This window comes from Phocoena phocoena, chromosome 2 (assembly GCF_963924675.1).
Source record: "Phocoena phocoena chromosome 2, mPhoPho1.1, whole genome shotgun sequence".
NCBI classification, from domain to species: Eukaryota; Metazoa; Chordata; class Mammalia; order Artiodactyla; family Phocoenidae; genus Phocoena; species Phocoena phocoena.
The window spans coordinates 9,017,618-9,034,047 of NC_089220.1; the positions used below are offsets into that span (position 1 = coordinate 9,017,618).

The following is a 16,430-nucleotide window of genomic DNA, read 5'->3' on the forward strand; positions in this document are numbered from 1 at the left end:
GGGCAGAGGACCTGGGGTAGAAAAGTGTGGGTGTCAGGTTCCTATCTGGGACCGGGCTGGGGTGGGCGGAGGCGCTGGGAGTAAGGGTGAGAGGGGGCGGGCCCCATGGGTACCGGGACCCGCGGGCTCATCCCAGGTTGCGTCACCCGGCCCACCGCCCACTGAGACATCACAATCGGAGGGCCGGGACCCCGCGCCTCATTACCAACCCGACTGCAACCAAACAACCCAAGCAACAAACACCCCGGAAAAAAAAAAAAAGAAACCAGCCGGAGTCCAGCCTCCCTCCCCGCCCCTCCCCCTCGCCCCCCGGGGCCCCCGCCCCCGGATGCGAGAGTGAGCGCGAGCCAGGCGCCCCGCTCCCGTCAGCTGCCCGCCGCCAGCCCGCGGCGGGGGCGGCTCGACCGCGCGCCCGCCCAGCCCGCGCCCCGCCCGCGCCCGCGCTCCTCCGGCTCCGCGGCGCCCTCGCCGGGTGCGTGCCGCTTGCACGCCAGCCCGCCCGGCTCTCCGCGCCCGCCGCCCGCGCCCGGCCCCGGCGCCCCGGCCCTGCTGCCCGCGCTTCATGGCTGCGCACGAATGGGACTGGTTCCAGCGCGAGGAGCTCATCGGACAGATCAGCGACATCCGAGTCCAGAACCTGCAAGGTAACGCGTCCAGCCTCCCCGGAGAGGGGCGCGGAGCGGGGGAGCCCGGGAGCCCCGGGAGCGGCTCCCCCCACCCCCCCGAGGAAGCTCCGACCCGCGCCGCCCCCGGCCCCGTCCTGACCCGGTCCTGTCACTTACGGAGGGGAAGAGGGTCGAGACACCCTCCCCCAAACCCCGGCATTGCCTCCCCGGCCAAATGAACAGTGGCCTCCGGGGTGTGGGGAGGCACACGTGTGTGTGTGTGTGTGTGTGTGTGTGTGTGTATGTGTCGGGGGGGGAGCATCCCATTTGCTTGAGGGGGGCGGGGGCGTCACGATTCCTCCTCCAGCCGCAGCTGCGAGTTTGGAGAAGTTTGTACTTGGGCCCTTGGGGGCGGCGGCCCAGGTCAGGGAGGGGAGGAGAAAGTGAGATGGCGTGTGTGCGTGCGTGTGCGTGTGTGTGTGTGTGTGTCTGAGTTCGGACAGTTCCTAAGTATCTCCGGGGCTAGGGGAACTGAATGGGGCGCGGCGGCTCGGGGTGGACGGGGGAGAAGGAGGTCAGAGGCGCGGGTCGGTGGGGTCTGGCGGCTTCTTTGTTCGGGGAGCTGCCCCTCCCTTGGCCCGGGGGTCACCTGGGCAGGGGTGGGAGGGTGGGGTAAGGGCGAGAGGCCGGCCGGCGCGAGACGCTGGGAGCTGCGTCTGCCTTGGGACGAGGTGAAAAGAGACGCTTGGGAGCCGGCAGGTCTGACCAGGGCTGGTGCGGGGCGGGGGGGGGGGTTCTCCCACCACAGACGACATGAATTTATCTTCCAGAGGAGTTAGTTCATTGTGGAAACTTAGCACAAACATATTTAAAGGAAAAAATTCACCAACAATCACCCCATGACCCATGCACGCCCCCCCCCCCCCACACATGAAGAAAGCCGCTTTTCATGGAGGTGTACTTCCAGCCTCTTTCTTTTCATATGTGGACTTTGCAGAACTGGACAGAGTTCCACCTTCCGCCTCTCTTCACCCACATAGACCTGGACAGGGACGTTTAGCAGCTTCCTCTTCAGGCTTGGGTTTCTAGAGATTGCAAGGTCAGGGAGCAGCTCAGAGAGAGCTGGGAGGCCTGGACAGAGAGTGGGTGGGGCCGTGGGTCCCAAGCAGGTGGCCTGCCTTTACTGCTGGAGGGCAGAGAGCCCCAGTGGTCAGGGTGCAGTCTTGGGGGGTGACTAGGCAGTCAAGTTTAAACATTACACCTGATAAAATGTGTCCTGGGAGCCCACATGGCCTGCTCCACCCCTAGGTTGGGCAAGGACAGTGCAGGCAGAGGTGACCTGCAGTGGGGAGGAGGGGAGCCTAGTGCACTGGACACTGGAAACTTGAGTTTGCTCTGTGCTCCCTTGATTTTTTCTGCAGTGATTTGTGTAAAGTAAGGAGGATTGAGTTGGAGATGCTGAAAATGATCTTTTTCGCTAAGCCTCACGTCTGGGTCCTGTTGCCTGAGAACTGACATCCTATTTTGGGGGTGGGTGTTAGTATCTTTTGCTGAGGTGGCATCTGGTTTGGGCTGTCAGGTTGTGTGTGTGTGTGTGCCTTAGGCAATCAGTGGGTGTTTATTAAGCACATACGAACCAATTCTTGGTGCAACAATTTCCTGCACTCCTCAACTCTTGGTAAAAAGATCGACTTTTGTGAAGGGATGTTCAACAATATGAGCAGCTAGTTACACCTGGAACAGTGAGAGAAGGCTTCACTCAATGGGGACAATTTGAAATGGGTCTTGAGGGTGGGGTAGGAGTTCACTGAGTGGGCTCCTCTCTCTCAGCTCCCAGTGAACTGTCCTCACTTTTAGGCAATTGCCAATGGCAATTTGAGCATCAATGGGCTTTGCCATTTAAAAAAATAAACTTCTAACTTTATGTATATTAATGATTATATACATGTATATAAAATATGCATTAATCTCAAGTACAAGCCCAACACATTTTTATGTATGGATACACCTGTGTAATAACTGCCTAGATCAAGATGTAGAAGTTTTCTAGCACCCTGGATGGATGCTTTGTCTCCCTTCCCACTCACCCCCTCCAACAAAGCAGCTACTATTTTTATCTTTATTGCTGTAGTTTTGCCCCTAGAACTTCTTATAAAATCGAATAGCACAGTATATATACTCTTTTGAAATGGCCTTTTTTTGCTCCACATTATGTTGGTGCGTTTCATCCACTTTCTTGCTTGTATCAGTAGTTCCTTTTTTTTTTTTTTTTTTGCGGTACGCGGGCCTCTCACCGCTGTGGCCTCTCCCGTTGCGGAGCACAGGCTCCGAAAGCGCAGGCTCAGTGGCCATGGCTCACGGGCCTAGCCACTCCGCAGCACGTGGGATCCTCCCGGACCGGGACACGAACCCACGTCCCCTGCATCGGCAGGCGGACTCTCAACCACTGCGCCACCAGGGAAGCCCAGTAGTTCCTTTTTTAAGAGAGTTTTTATAAAACTACTGATGCAGTTTTACATATTGTAAAATTCAACCTGCTTTAAGTTTATAATTCAATGATTTTTAGTAACTCTGCAGAGTTGTGCAAACGTCCCAACAATGCAGTTGGGGAACACTTTCATTACCTGCTAACGGCCCCTAGTGCCCAGCATGTGTGTCAATATCGCTCCCAGCCCTAGATCCAGGCTGTCCATAGTTCCTTGTTTTCCGAGGACTCTTCCATCATATGGATGTACCACAGTTTGTTGATGTGTTCTTCGGTGAGGGGCGTTTGGGTTGTTTGCAGCTGGGGGCTGTCCTCAGTGGATGGAGCTGTCAGTCCTGGCGGGCGCTGTGGAGTTGCTGCCCAGCGTCGCTGAGGAGAGGCTAGGAGAAGCAGTGGGCCAGGAATCTGTCTTGTCTCTCTCCATCTTTCCCTTGGCATCCCCGTCTCTTAAGGATGCTAAACAACCATTTTCTCTCCTTGTCTCTGTGGTGCTCAGGAAGTCCAGCCAAAGGGCTGGGTCCAGAAAGCGGTCCTCGCCATGCTTAGAACGTCTGCCCAAACCAGCTGGTGGGTGTTGGCCGGCCCTGGACGTGTCTGGGTGACACGTGGGCCATGGGCGGGGGCCTTGTTCATCTGAACTCTGCATGGGTGGTAGTCAGGAGTCCAGGCAGAAGGGTTGTTTTTCAAACTCCGTGCTTCCTTCGCGAGCACAGGTAGAAGCAGTTGTCGTGGTGATGGGACGCTGGGTACAGGGGAATTTCACAAATCTGCCATCATAGGGACTGAGCCTGATCCCCAGCCTCCATCAAGCTTTTGTCTATGGCCCTGTGGAATTGTGGAATCCATGCAAATATGACTGTGATGTCACCAGACCATCCCCCAGGTCGGGGGGAGCAGGGCAGAAAGCGTGGCCTCTCCCAGGAGGGCTGTGACAACTCACTGTACCTGACACATGGGCACGTGAAGTCCTCTTGATGTGCTCACTTCGATGGCTCATAAAAGTGTCTGTAAATGAAGGACTCCCTGGCAGGGAGCATGGATGTCCATCTGGGCGAAGCTGCCTGTGCCACCCTCACAGGGTCCTTCGCAAGGAAATGGGGGCGGCCCAGCTGTTGACCTTTTCAGAAGGGAGAACATGGAATTGCAGGATGTGGGCAGCCGCCACCTGGTGGCCCCCACTTCCTTGGAGCCTCGTGGGGTAGAGCTGAGGTTGGAGGCGGCACTTCAGGTCTGTGCATTAGTTCTCAGCCGGGCTGTGGGCAGCAGGCGCTCCGGTGCCTTTCCGATGACAAGGCTGCCTGGCTGCCCCCTCTCCCTCTTTGGCTTGGCCTGAGGGTCCAGCTGAATGCTCCACCAGTTCTGGGATCCCCTGACTCTTGGTCCAAGGCAGGTGTCAGGCCAGTGTTCGGAAGATGCTCCCGTTTCTGTAGGGAGCCTCCACCCTGCCCCCCCGCTCCCCACAAGATTCATAGTCCTTTTCTGCTGAGTTTAGCAAACACGTGCCAAGCATCTAGCATCGTGCAGACACCAGGGAATGCAGAGCTGGTTCTTGTCCGTGCCTTGCAGGAGCATGAAGCCATCACGGCACCCGGCCAGACCGGGGCTTGGAATTTTCTGCTCCTGGCAGCACAGACGTCCGTTCAGTTCGCGACCGTCTCCTGTTGCTCTGGTGCCTGTTGGGTCTGACGCTGTGAACTTTGACCTCATTGTTCCGGAGCGACTTGGCCAGAGTTGGAGGTGGACGGAGTGAGATTAGGCTGGGCAGACATAAGGCTTTCCCACTGCATCTCTGGGGCAGCCAGCTAGGTAGGGGTGTCCAGCGCTGCCAGCTGAGCCCCGCCGGCTGGAGCTCCCTGAGCGGCAACCCTCCCCCTCTGCCTCAGTGTCTCCCTCAGTCGGAATTTCTTGGGAAGCAGTACCACCCAGGGTTAGCAAACAGAAACTGTGACTCAGGGCACTTGGAATTGACTGCCAAACAGGGGTAGTAACATTCCAGCGGCCTGTGTGCCAGACACGGCGCAAACTGCTGTGTTTTAATGCTTCTGCAAGCCTTTAAGGCTGTTTCAGAAGTGGAGAGGTAGAATGACTTGCCCAGGGTCATGGGCTTGGAAGTGGAGCTGGGCTTTGAACCTGGGTCACACTAAGGCACACTTCGCATTGCGCTGGCTCTGTAAATCTTGGGCAAAGGCTGCACGGGTGAAGGAGCTGGTAGCCTCAGGGCTGGGAGCTGGGAGGGCCTCTCACAGTGGGGGCATTGGAACCAGACCTTGAGGGCAGAGCAGAAACTTAACTGCATGAGTTCTGTGCTACACAACCCGGTAGGCAGGAAAGTGGCTGGGATCTCCTGAAGGGAGGCTCAGGGCCAGGACTGTGCCCGCGTGCTCACGATGGGCCCTTCTTGCCTTGTTACCCACTTCCTCCTTTCTTCCACCGGCCCGGGCCCTCCTCACGCCTGCCCAGTCTCCGCAATGACCTCTTTATGGCTCCGGGCCTTGTGTTACCTCCTTCAAGCCACCCGCCACCCAGCCACCAACACATGTCCCTGCTAATGCCTTTAGCGGGTCTCCACGGCCACCCTGTGCGCCCAGGGCAGCTCCCGTCCACCCCAGGACTGATAGCATCCTTATCCACAAATGCCGGGATGTAGGAAAGGTCAGGCTGCACCGGTGTACTGGGTCAAGTCCAGGCCCCTTTGCCTGACGGGTGAGGCCCTCTGGGGTCTGGTTCAAGATGCCACACCAGGCTCCCCTCCCACTCCCCGCACCCAGTACCCTCCCCTCCCATTCCTTAGGTTCTTATCTCCAAACCTCTAGGCCTCCTGTGCAGACAGCCATGGGATTAGGGATGTCGCCTGGTCAAAGTGATCCAGCACCCACAGGAGCCAGGGAGCCGAGAGGGAATCTTTCCTGCTTCTGTGTCCCTCAGCTCTTGGAGGGCACAGCGAGCTGCTGGAGGTTTCTGTATAAAAACCAAAGAAAATCAAATTCAGAGGTTTCACCGTTCTCCAAGAACTTGCTGCCCATTAGGGCCCAGCCCCCGGGGCTGTGTGCTTGGTTCTAAAGGATGAGTCATCATGTAGAACATTGCTTTCAGCCCCCCAGCTGGAGTCAAGTCACTGGCTTTGAGTTAACTCTGGATTTTGCCCACAAAAGGCTGTGTTCCAGCCCTGGCTGCATCCCTCCCTCCGGGTGTGGATTCTTCTCGAGCAGCCTTTCCAGGTGGGAGCATTTGAGCAGCTGGGGAAGACACAGTCAGGACGGGGCAGCTGAAGGCCTGGGTCTGGGGCCTGGCTTTGCTGCTGACTTGCTGTGGGATCCTGGGAAATCTCTTCCCCTCCCTGTGCCTCAGCTTTCACATCTGCAAAAGGAGAGGGTTGGACTCTCAGGGGCTCACATGGCCCACCCCCGCCGAAGGCGGTGTAAGGAGGGTGGGACCTGGACAGAGACGCCCACGTAAAGCCATCGTCATCCCAGCCCCTGGAACACGTGGGCGGGTGGCCGTCGTGCAGCTCTGGGCACCGCTGAGCACAGCTGGCTGCGTTCCTGAATTCTTTTCACTGCCAGGTGCAGGAGACTCACTCCCGCTAAGGGTTCCATGTAGAAAAGGTTGCAGTTCATGAGCTTTGTTGTAAAAGTACATGTGGGTAAATGATGTACCTTCTTGGTTTATTCTTGGCTGATTAATTATGGTTTCTATGAAGAGCCCAGGAAAGGCCTGGGACACCTACTCTGAACTAGCTGGGCAGAGTTGAAGGTGTCCTCGGGGGAGGTTTAGGGACCTGCCCACGGTCCTGCCAAACTGGGCGGAGGGGGGCACGTCCTGCGCACGCACATTTGTACTGAGGAACGTTCGAGACCAGGTAGAACAGAAGCCCGTCACCGAAAGGGTTTGTCAGCCGTGAGAGGGAAGCCCTCCATCTAGAGGGCAGCCCCCGGAAGAGGTTTCTCCCTGAATCCCTTGTTAGTGGCCCCGGTCGTGGTTGACCTTGACTCCATCAGAGCAGTCCCGCGGGGTGAGGTGAGGCTTCTGAGCAGATCCAGCGCTCTGGGGAAACGGCCCTTTGCCCAAGAGGCCCAGATGACAATAACGGCCCTCCCGGACCCGGGGTACACTGTGGCATTTAATCTTTGCCTGGAACAGCTGAGGCGCTGGCAGAGTCCTGCCCAACAAGCCAGAGGTCACTCCCGCTCCGCCTCAGAGGGGAAGAGAGAAAAAGAAAGTAATTCTCTTCTCAGTGGTTGAAACATTAAAAGTAAACTCCCGGTTCCCATAGAAACCTTTTCTTATTTCCCCCACCCCCTCCCTGCACCTCTTATTTTTTAAAACAGTGGTGGATTGTGTCAGCCACAGAAGGAATTAGAGGCAGCATCAAAAATCACAAGTGTGGCTTTAAAGAGTCTTTCACAGTTTTTTTCCCTCACTAGTCTGTCTGCTTTGCTTTCATTCATTTTTTTTTTCCTATCAGAGCAGGGATTGGTGAACTACGGTCTGAAGGCTAGATCCAACCGGCTACCTGTTTTGGGGAATAAAGTTTTATTGGAACACAGCCATGCCCATTGTAAGTGCAAAAGGGATTCTTTTGCACTTACAATGGCAATTGAGTAGTTGTGACAGAGGAGATCCACAAAACCAAAAATATTTACTCTTGGCCCATTTGGAATGTGGGAATCCAGAGAGCTTCCTGTGGGGTGGCAGGGACCTTGTATTCTAGACCCAGACTCGGAGCACATGACAAGTAGGAGATGTTTGTGAATGGCTGCTGCATGTGTAACAGCCCAGTCCTCTTTGCAGAGGGTGCATGCCTGGAGTGGGTTCTGCACCCACTTTAGAAATGGACTTCCCCACTGGAAGCCTGGCCATTTGTTCAAATAATAGTTATTGAGTCCTCCTGGCAATGCTGGGAGCTGGGACGGAGGGATGGATGGGACACTCTGGGAGCCCCTAGTACCCGGACGACACAGGCATCTTGAGGCTAAGATGAGCATGTTAGGGCTAAGGATGCCAAGGCGTGTGCTGCCAGGAATATGGGGGGAGGGGAGGCGTGATCCAGCCTTAAGGGTGGTGGCCTGGAAAAATCTGTAATCCCAAAGGCAGGCAGTGTGGAACCAGGGGGTAGGGGAGTATGGTAGGGGTTTGGCAGGGGCCTCTCTGGTGGGATTGCAGCCAGGGTTGGGGGGGCCAGTGCAGGGGAGTGGGTCCCAGAGGACCCATGCAGCTGCATTCCCCTTGACCTTCCTGAGCTCCGGGATCCACTGCTTCTCGGAGGTGACGGTCCAAAGCCCCGAGGACCAGGAAAAGCCAGGGAGGATTGGGGGAACTTGGCAGCATCCCTGGAGTCATTCTGGTGTCAACCAGCTCCTGCAGAACTGGGGGGTCTAACTGGAAGACATTGGGGATCCGATGACGTCATGCCCCACTCCTGCTTCCCCCTCCTGGGGGGCCGTCCAAGTAGGCAGGAGCCTTTGCAATATTTATATCCCTTTTAAACTATTTTTAATCTTTTACGGTATGACATACTTAAAAAGCAGCAGCGTTCTGTGGCCTTCTCGCTGCGAACTGGGGCGAGGTGGGGAGAGGGCACAGAGATGGCTTGACAGTTTGGTGGTGACATAAGTTAGCCCTCGGATGGGCTCCTCCACCGGCCCCTCCCTCACCTCTCGCATCCTCAAGCGTCTCTCCCATCTACACCTTTCCTTTCTTGCCTGCTTTTGCGAACATTCTCCTTGGCGGTTGCTAGGACCACTGTTTTCCTGCTCCCAGCTTCCCGGTTCCCACTTCAGCCCAGAGATCCGGAAGTCTTTCCCTCGCCAAATCCGTCCTCTACCAAGACTCCTCTTTGCCCTCGGGCAGAAACCCTGCTGTGTGTTCTGGGCACCCTCACTTCTGTCCTTTCTGGAATCAACCAGCTGCACCGGGAAATCATCCTGTTTATCCCACAAACCACTCCTTTCTCGTCCCTGTACCTTTGTCTGCATGGCTCCTTCTGCAGAGAACGACTGTGGCCGCACCTATGGCAGCCTCCCTATACCCCGCCTCGGGAGAATTCACAGCCACCTCCCTTGGACTTCCTGCCGCCCAGCCCTGAGTAGGTCGCTAGAGGAGTGCATGCGTTGTTGTCCCGCCAGCCCCCAACATGGAGTAGGTCGCCAGAACTGTTTGCTAAACTACTGTCGGCTGAACTATGGTCCACATCTTGATCCCCAGAACCTGGGAATGTGTTACCTTCCTAGGTAAAAGGGACTTTGCAGATGTGATTAAGTACAGGATCTTGAGATGATCCCAGGTTATCTGGGTGGGTCCCATTAATCAATCACAAGCATCCTTATAGGAGGGAGGCAAGAGGGTCAGAGAGGAGATATGTTGATGGAAGCAGAGGTCATAGCGATGCCATTGCTGGAAGGAGCCATGAGCCATGGAGTGCAGGCAGCCCCTAGGAGCTGGAAAAGAGAAGGAAATGGATTACTTTCCTAGGGCCTCAAGGAACACAGTCCCGCTGATAATTTCGATGTTAGCCTGTCAAACCCATTGTGGACCCCTTACCTCCAGAACTGTCAGATAATAAATTTGTGTTGTTTTAAACCTCTAAGAATGTGGTAATTGGTGACAGCAGCAACAGGAAACTGATACATGAATGAATTACAAGTGGCTTATCAAGCCTTCTCCTTTTTTCCTGGAAGAGACACATCTGGGGGACATTTGCACACCTGGAATACCCTTTAGGTTCTGTGGGAGTGTGATGGACACCCAGGGTGGTGGCGCTGAGCTGAGTTTGAGCCAGGAGTGCAGAGACCTGGGCTCTGGTCACAGGGTTGGCGCTGCTTGGTTGTGGAACCTGGGAAGGCTGCCTGACCAAGGACAGCAGGGCAGGACTTGAGCGGACAAGAGAGGGAGTCTGCCCGGGCCTACAGAGACTGTCTACTCAGAGGTCCAAATGCAGCAGTGCTGTGATCCGAGATACACACCGGGCTGTGAATAACCAGGGCACGATGTCATGGGCTGGCCCTGTGGCCTATGTCCTGCGGCCCTGGCGGTGTGGATGGTGCAACAGGAAGGGGTGATGTCACAGCAGCCTCCAGGTACACACCCTGTCGTGTGGACCCTGGGGTTCAACGTGCTCCGGCACCAATAACATCTCTGTTTTAATCCTTGTGTTGTTTTAGAGTTGAGATACGTGAACTCTGGAAATGCTGATAACTCCGAGTGAGTCAAGTCTGGAATATTTTGGATAAACATTCTTCTATTTCATGTGAAATATCAAATCTATTTGGAAAACCAGAGAGCATCATTAGAGGATTGGCTTATATGCAGTTCCTGAGTTTTTTCTACATTACATCAAGCATTAAACATACAATTATGAGGAACTTAAATTCCCAGAGAATGGAAGGAAAACCCTAATCGTGCCTCACTGTTTAAGTATGGTTGAATGACATCATACCGTACTGTTGTTTCATTTATTTTCCTGAACTTGCCCTCTCTGCTTGGTTGAAGGTCACCCCATAACCTTCACTGCTCTGGTTCCATCGGCTCCATGGTATTGTTTATGAAACCAATAGTGATCATTGATAATGACACTTCCATTTTTTTCTCTTTCTACTTATTTTTATAAAACAAGGATGAATTGCAATCAGATGTTCCAGTAACTCCCCAAACATGCGGTACAATGAAGATGCCAGTGTAGCTAAAAGGCTCCCCTGTGCTGTAGCTTGGCCCCTTCCTTGTCAGGGTGATTTAGCCAAGACGCAGCTTGAGTGACTAAAGAGAATTTGGGGCATTGCTGTTGTAAAATGTATAATACAGAGTACAGGTTCTATAAAAATCAGTTAAGTCAGGGGTTGTCTTAATTGGTTATGGGGCATTGATGTTGTGATTATGGGGAGTCTGGGGGATGGGGGTTGACCCCTTGCTGGATCCTGTACTGCGTCTTCCCAATAACCCCTGTGGTGGGCATTATCATCTATCTGCCCAGAAACTAAGGCTGAGCAAGGGTGTCATGAATGCCAAGCTACTGAGCTAGTAAGTGGTAGAACCAGGAATCAGAACCAAGTCTGGGAAGAGGGAGTAAGTTGCGGGGAGGGGATGTTAAGAGGGGAGACTGATGGGATGTGGACTTGGGGGAGGGGAGAGACTTGATGAGCCCTGGCTCAAGGCCCCGCTGGCTGTGGACGGGGCACTTGATTTGGAACCCAGGAAGAAAGCTGGGCCAGGCTAAAGGCTGTCTGGCAAGCAGTCAGCCAGCCTTGGGTGTTGTTTCTTATCAGAGTGGGCTCAGTGACTCTGCTGTTTATAGTCACCTATGTACCACGTACCTCACACTGTGACAGAGTAAAATCTAAATTCCTAACTGATGATTCTTGACTAGTAATTCCCCGGGGCAGATCTGAGAATTGCGGGGACAAGGATCCCCTTTTCAGAGGTTGAGAAGACGAAATCCTTGTAACCTTGAATTATGGCAGAGGTGACTGGAGGCAGCCATGGGAAAGCAGCCTGCCATCCTCGTCTGGGCCGTACTATGGCCATGGTAGATTATAAAGCACAGTCATCCCCATTACATCATTTTAATTCTCCTGGAACCCTCTGAGGCTGGTGTCATAGTCCCACTCTACAGATGCAGACACTGAGGCCCAGCGGAGTTCAACCACTTTGCTCTGTCCCACAGCTAGTGAGCAGCTGTCTGAGGTTTCCTTCCACACTCTGGTGTCTGGGGCTTACCCTGGACCTGCATACCCACCAGCACTTGCTGAGGCTGGTCTGTGCAAGGTTATTCACTTTCCCTTCATGTACACAAGGGACTGTGTGTGTGGAGCTCTCCCTTGGAGAACCAGTCTGGCCTTTGAGCCCGACTCTGATCTAAGACAAAACGAAACACGATACCTTCCAAATCAAAGCTGAGGGCCTTGGACCTGGGTGGCAGTGTGTTGGCAGGCCTGGGTGATAGCCTGTTGAGTTCCCAGAAGTGTTGTGGGCAAGAGCTAAGTAGTGGCATGTAATGACTCACTTGTGGGGTGGTGGGGGGATGAGGTGCCATGATGCCACAGGAACAATGATGGGCTGGCAGAGGGGGAGGCCAGGAACCAGACAGGTGTTGCCCTTGATAGATTGTGACCACCCAGGGTGGGCACTGCTGCACTTGGATTTGTTATTAGTGGTGGCTTGTTGACTGTTGGTTTGCCCTGGTAGAGCAGAAGGCTCATTGGATCGGTCCCTGGGGCCTGTCCTGTCCACCACTGTGTCTCAGGGCCTAGCCTGCTGTCCCAGGCTCAGTGTGTGCTCAGTTCGTATTGGTTGAATATATGAATGGAGACTCAAAGGGAAAGTGTAGCTTCTGGGATCAGGCAGAACTGGGGTCTGAGTTTTAGCGTCTTTTTAGTGTTGCCTAGCTGTAGGTAGTCTGAGCCTGACAGTATCTTTTTGGTGAAGAGGGGGATAAACCCAACTTCTCTTAGTTGTGAGAACATTCGGTGATGTCACATGTCTTCATCAATGTCAGTTTCCCTCTCCCTTGCCTTTTCCAAGTCGTATGAGACTATACTTGTCCAAGGTTTATATGAAAAACAGTGGCTCCCCCTCGTTGCCCCTTTTCCCAGAGGCAATCGCTTGCAACTTATTTTAGTACAGCAGTCCGCAGCCTTTTTGGTACCAGGGACTGGTTTCGTGGAAGACAGTTTTTCCACGGACTGGGGCGGGGGGTAGGTGGGGGGGGGGGGATATGGTTCAGGCGGTACTGTGAGCGATGGGGAGAGGCTGTAAATACAGATGAAGCTTCACTCGCGTGCCTGCCCCTCACCTCCTGCTCTGCGGCCCTGTTCCTAACAGGCTGCAGACCAGCACCGGTCTGTGGCCCAGGGGTTGGGGACCCCTGTTTTAGCGGATGATTTTGGTATTTTCTTCCACGTCTGTAAATAACATGCACGTATTCCTTTGTCTTGAGTTTTTGGTTCTAGGCTCCTCTTTCCTACTATGGAAGGTAAGGATGTAGGTCTCCTTTTTACCTCTTTTAACCTCAGCTCTTTCCTGTCCTCCCAACTTCCTGATATATTTCATCATAATTTTGGTAAGATCAGTAATTGGGGTTTACACTGTTCCGACTAGATCAGTGAGATTCAGAGCTTCGTCGTGGAGTAAATTATGATCACCTCTCCTGCTGTACTTTCTGGTTTCCTTGGAGTTAAAAATTGTCTACTGTTGTTGGCATATGTGCTTAAATTCTTCCTCAAAGTCTCTGTTAGTGTCTGGATAGCCCCTCACGTTGTTTGGATGCATCAGGTAAATTCTCTCCACTTCCTCTTCCTGAGCACTTCAGGATCCTCTGACCTGTCTCCAGTCTGGACTCACTGTCCCCCACACCTGGGACCTGGCTGTTACCTGGGCCGTCTGTCACCATCACCTGTGGTTCCCTTCTCTCCTGGGTCAGATCTGCCATTTCCTGTCTGCCTCGTATGGCTTTGTCCCTTGAATACAGGAGCACATCCTTCCTGAGAAGGTCTGCCTAGAGGGTGAACTTTCTGAGAACTTGCACATGGAAAAATCAGCTTATTCTCCACTAATTCTTTTTTTTAAAAATATTTATTTATTCTTTTGGTCACGCCGGGTCTTAGTTGCGGCTCGTGGGCTCCGTAGTTGTAGCACATGAACTCTTACTTGCGGCATGCATATGGGATCTAGTTCCTTGACCAGGGATTGAACCCAGGCCCCCTGCATTGGGAACATGGAGTCTTCACCACTTCACCACCAGGGAAGTCCCTCCACTAACTGTTGATTGCTAGATTAGCTAGGCATCAAATTCAAGGTTGGAAATCATTTTCCTTCCGAGGATTGAAAGCCTTGCTCCACTGCCTTCTGGCTTCCAGGGTTGCCGTTGAGAAGCGTGAAGCCATTTTTGACGCTTTGTGTGGCCTGTTTTGTTCTCTCTGGAAGCTTATAGAATCCTCTTTTTGTCCCCAGTGCCCTGAGATGTCAGGGTGACCAGCCTTGGTGCTGGCCTCTTTTCATCTGTCATGCTGAGCTCTTCTTAGTGAGACTCTTCCAGCTGGAACTATGTCGTTCGGTTCTGGGAAATTTTCTTGGATTATTCCATCATGGTTTCTACTCCTTGGTTTTCTCTAATCTTCTAGAACTCCTTGTATTTGGATATTGGTCCTCCTGGACTAATCCTCCAATTTTCTTATCGTTTTCTGTTTTCCATCCCTTTTGCTTTTTTGCTTTACTTTCTGGGAGATTGCATCAATTTTATACTCCATATTTTAATCTACCACATTTTTAATTTGCAAGAGTTCTCTTATTCTATCTTTTTGAATTTTATTTTTTTACTACAGCAGGTTCTTATTATTTTTTTTATACATATTAGTGTCTACATGTCAATCCCAATCTCCCAGTTCATCCCACCACCTCCCTTCACCCCCCACGAAGAGCTCTTTCTTAAGAGAAGTCCAGAATCTTCTCTTCCACACTGACAATAGTAATGATGGACAGTGGTGGCCGGGGTGATGCTTTGAAAGGCAGTGGTTGAGAGCACTGAGCCACATGGTCTGGTTTGAATCTCGCCTCTGCCACTTCCTCGCTTTGTGACTTTGGGTAAGTTATTTTATTTCATTATTCTTCAAACACCTCGTCTTCAAAATGTGAATAATACTAATGTCTGCCTCAAGAGCTGCAGTGATTACAGGAGGGACTACAGGGGGAGGGTTGAGAGCTGCCCATGCACACTGGATGTGCTGAAATGTGTGTGTTCCTTTTGCCTCTCCCTCTGTTTACTGCGTTTGTTTGGTCTGGAGCTTTCACATTAGAAACTTCTTTCTTTAGCTGGCTGACTCATTCACAGTCCTTGGTTGGCTACTCATATTTAAGAGTTGGGAACTAAAAAGTATCCTGCAGGCTCTGAGCACAGGGGGCAGGGCTCCTTGACTAGAGCTCCTCTGACGAGTGCCCTGTGGGTTGTGTCACAGGGAACCTCGATGTCACTATTTTTAAGTCTTTCCTCCTGGGTGGGCAGACTCCCCACGGAAGGGTCTTACAGTCTCCTGTCTGGAGGGTGAAGGTCGAGCTGCTGGGGGTAAGGGCTGGGGGTCTGGGAGCTGAAAGAAGGAAGAGGGCTTAGGACAGGGAGGTCTTCTGCATCCAGTATGTGTAAAATCACTTAATCTGCCTGTTTTGAGTACAATTCACACTGAGGCCTTCTGATTTACCCTCTTCACGGAATAAACTTCCAGTCTTGTGCCCGATGGAGGAGGGACAGTCCCCCAGCTAGGAGACTTGTGGGAAGGGATACCAGGACCTGTCTGGTTCTTTCCTCTAAGCCTCTTTTTGCATTCCTCCATCCCAGCCGCATTTCTAGAGATACCTGTCATCACTCTTTCCTGAGCCTTTGGGACATCCGCATTGTATGTTGGGTTGATTATTGTCCTTTCTCGCTGCCACTTGGATATAGATTTCTTGAGTTTGGTAAATCAGGTATCAGAGGGTGGTCTTCTCTCCACCCTGCAGAATTTGTCCCTGTGTTCCCTTCTGTCCTTTCCATCCTGGAAGGTTTCTATTCTATATACACAATATATCCAACAGACAAGATCCCTTTACTCTAGGTTTTAGTGGAGTTTCCAGATGGACTGGAGTTAGAGCCCGTGTTCTGTGTGTCCTCTTCTCTGAGAAGTCACTCCCTCACCTTTCCAAGTGTCTCGGGACAGCCGCGGAGGAAGCTGGTAGGCGGGTGCTGCGTTCACCTTAGCCTTGAAGATTGCAAGTGTGAAGATGCTTGCTTGGCGATGTTCCCTTCCCTTTCGACTGTTTTCCAGAGCCCGCTGCTGAATGCTTGTTACCAGGAGACCTCGGGAAAATAGCAGGAGGGCTTCAGTCACCTGATGGCTGTTTTCCCAGCCACACACTGTGGTTATCTGGGGCTGGGGACCCAAGGCCTGGGGGTCAGGGATCTGGGTGGGTGGAAGGACTTCCTCCCATGAACTTGCCGCTGAGCTTCCCCCAGGCCTCAACACCCTGATCAGTGGGCTAAAAGCTCCTCTCGGCTTGACAGGTGGGGTTTTAATCCGACCCCTGGCGCTAATCTTTATGCACTTGTTTTTGCTGTTCTTGTTTTAAAGCTGCAGCCTCTGCTACCCACGGGTTGCCTTGGCGCCTCGGGAGACAAAAACCAAACCACTGGAGGGAACAGGTTGTTTGGTTTCTACATTATTTGATGTTGGAACCCTTCCTGCTTTTATAAAACCTTCCCAAGCCCAAAGCCACAGGCTACCTGGGGGAGAATTGGCTGGGGCCAAGCTTTGAAAGTTAAGCTATTCTTCATGGCAAGATTAAAGATTATCCAGCCTGAACCTCCATCAGATACTGCCAGG

At 53.0% G+C, this 16,430-nt stretch overlaps 1 protein-coding gene across 1 annotated transcript in view; it reads left to right on the forward strand.

The window, feature by feature from the left end:
• The first annotated feature begins 562 nt into the window (after positions 1-562).
• The window catches only part of CLMN (calmin), a 110,166-nt gene continuing 94,298 nt past the window's right edge, over positions 563-16,430 (forward strand). Inside the window, exon 1 of the mRNA XM_065872232.1 lies at positions 563-644. Within this exon, the coding sequence (XP_065728304.1) occupies positions 563-644 (82 nt within the window). The remainder of the gene's footprint in view (positions 645-16,430) is intronic.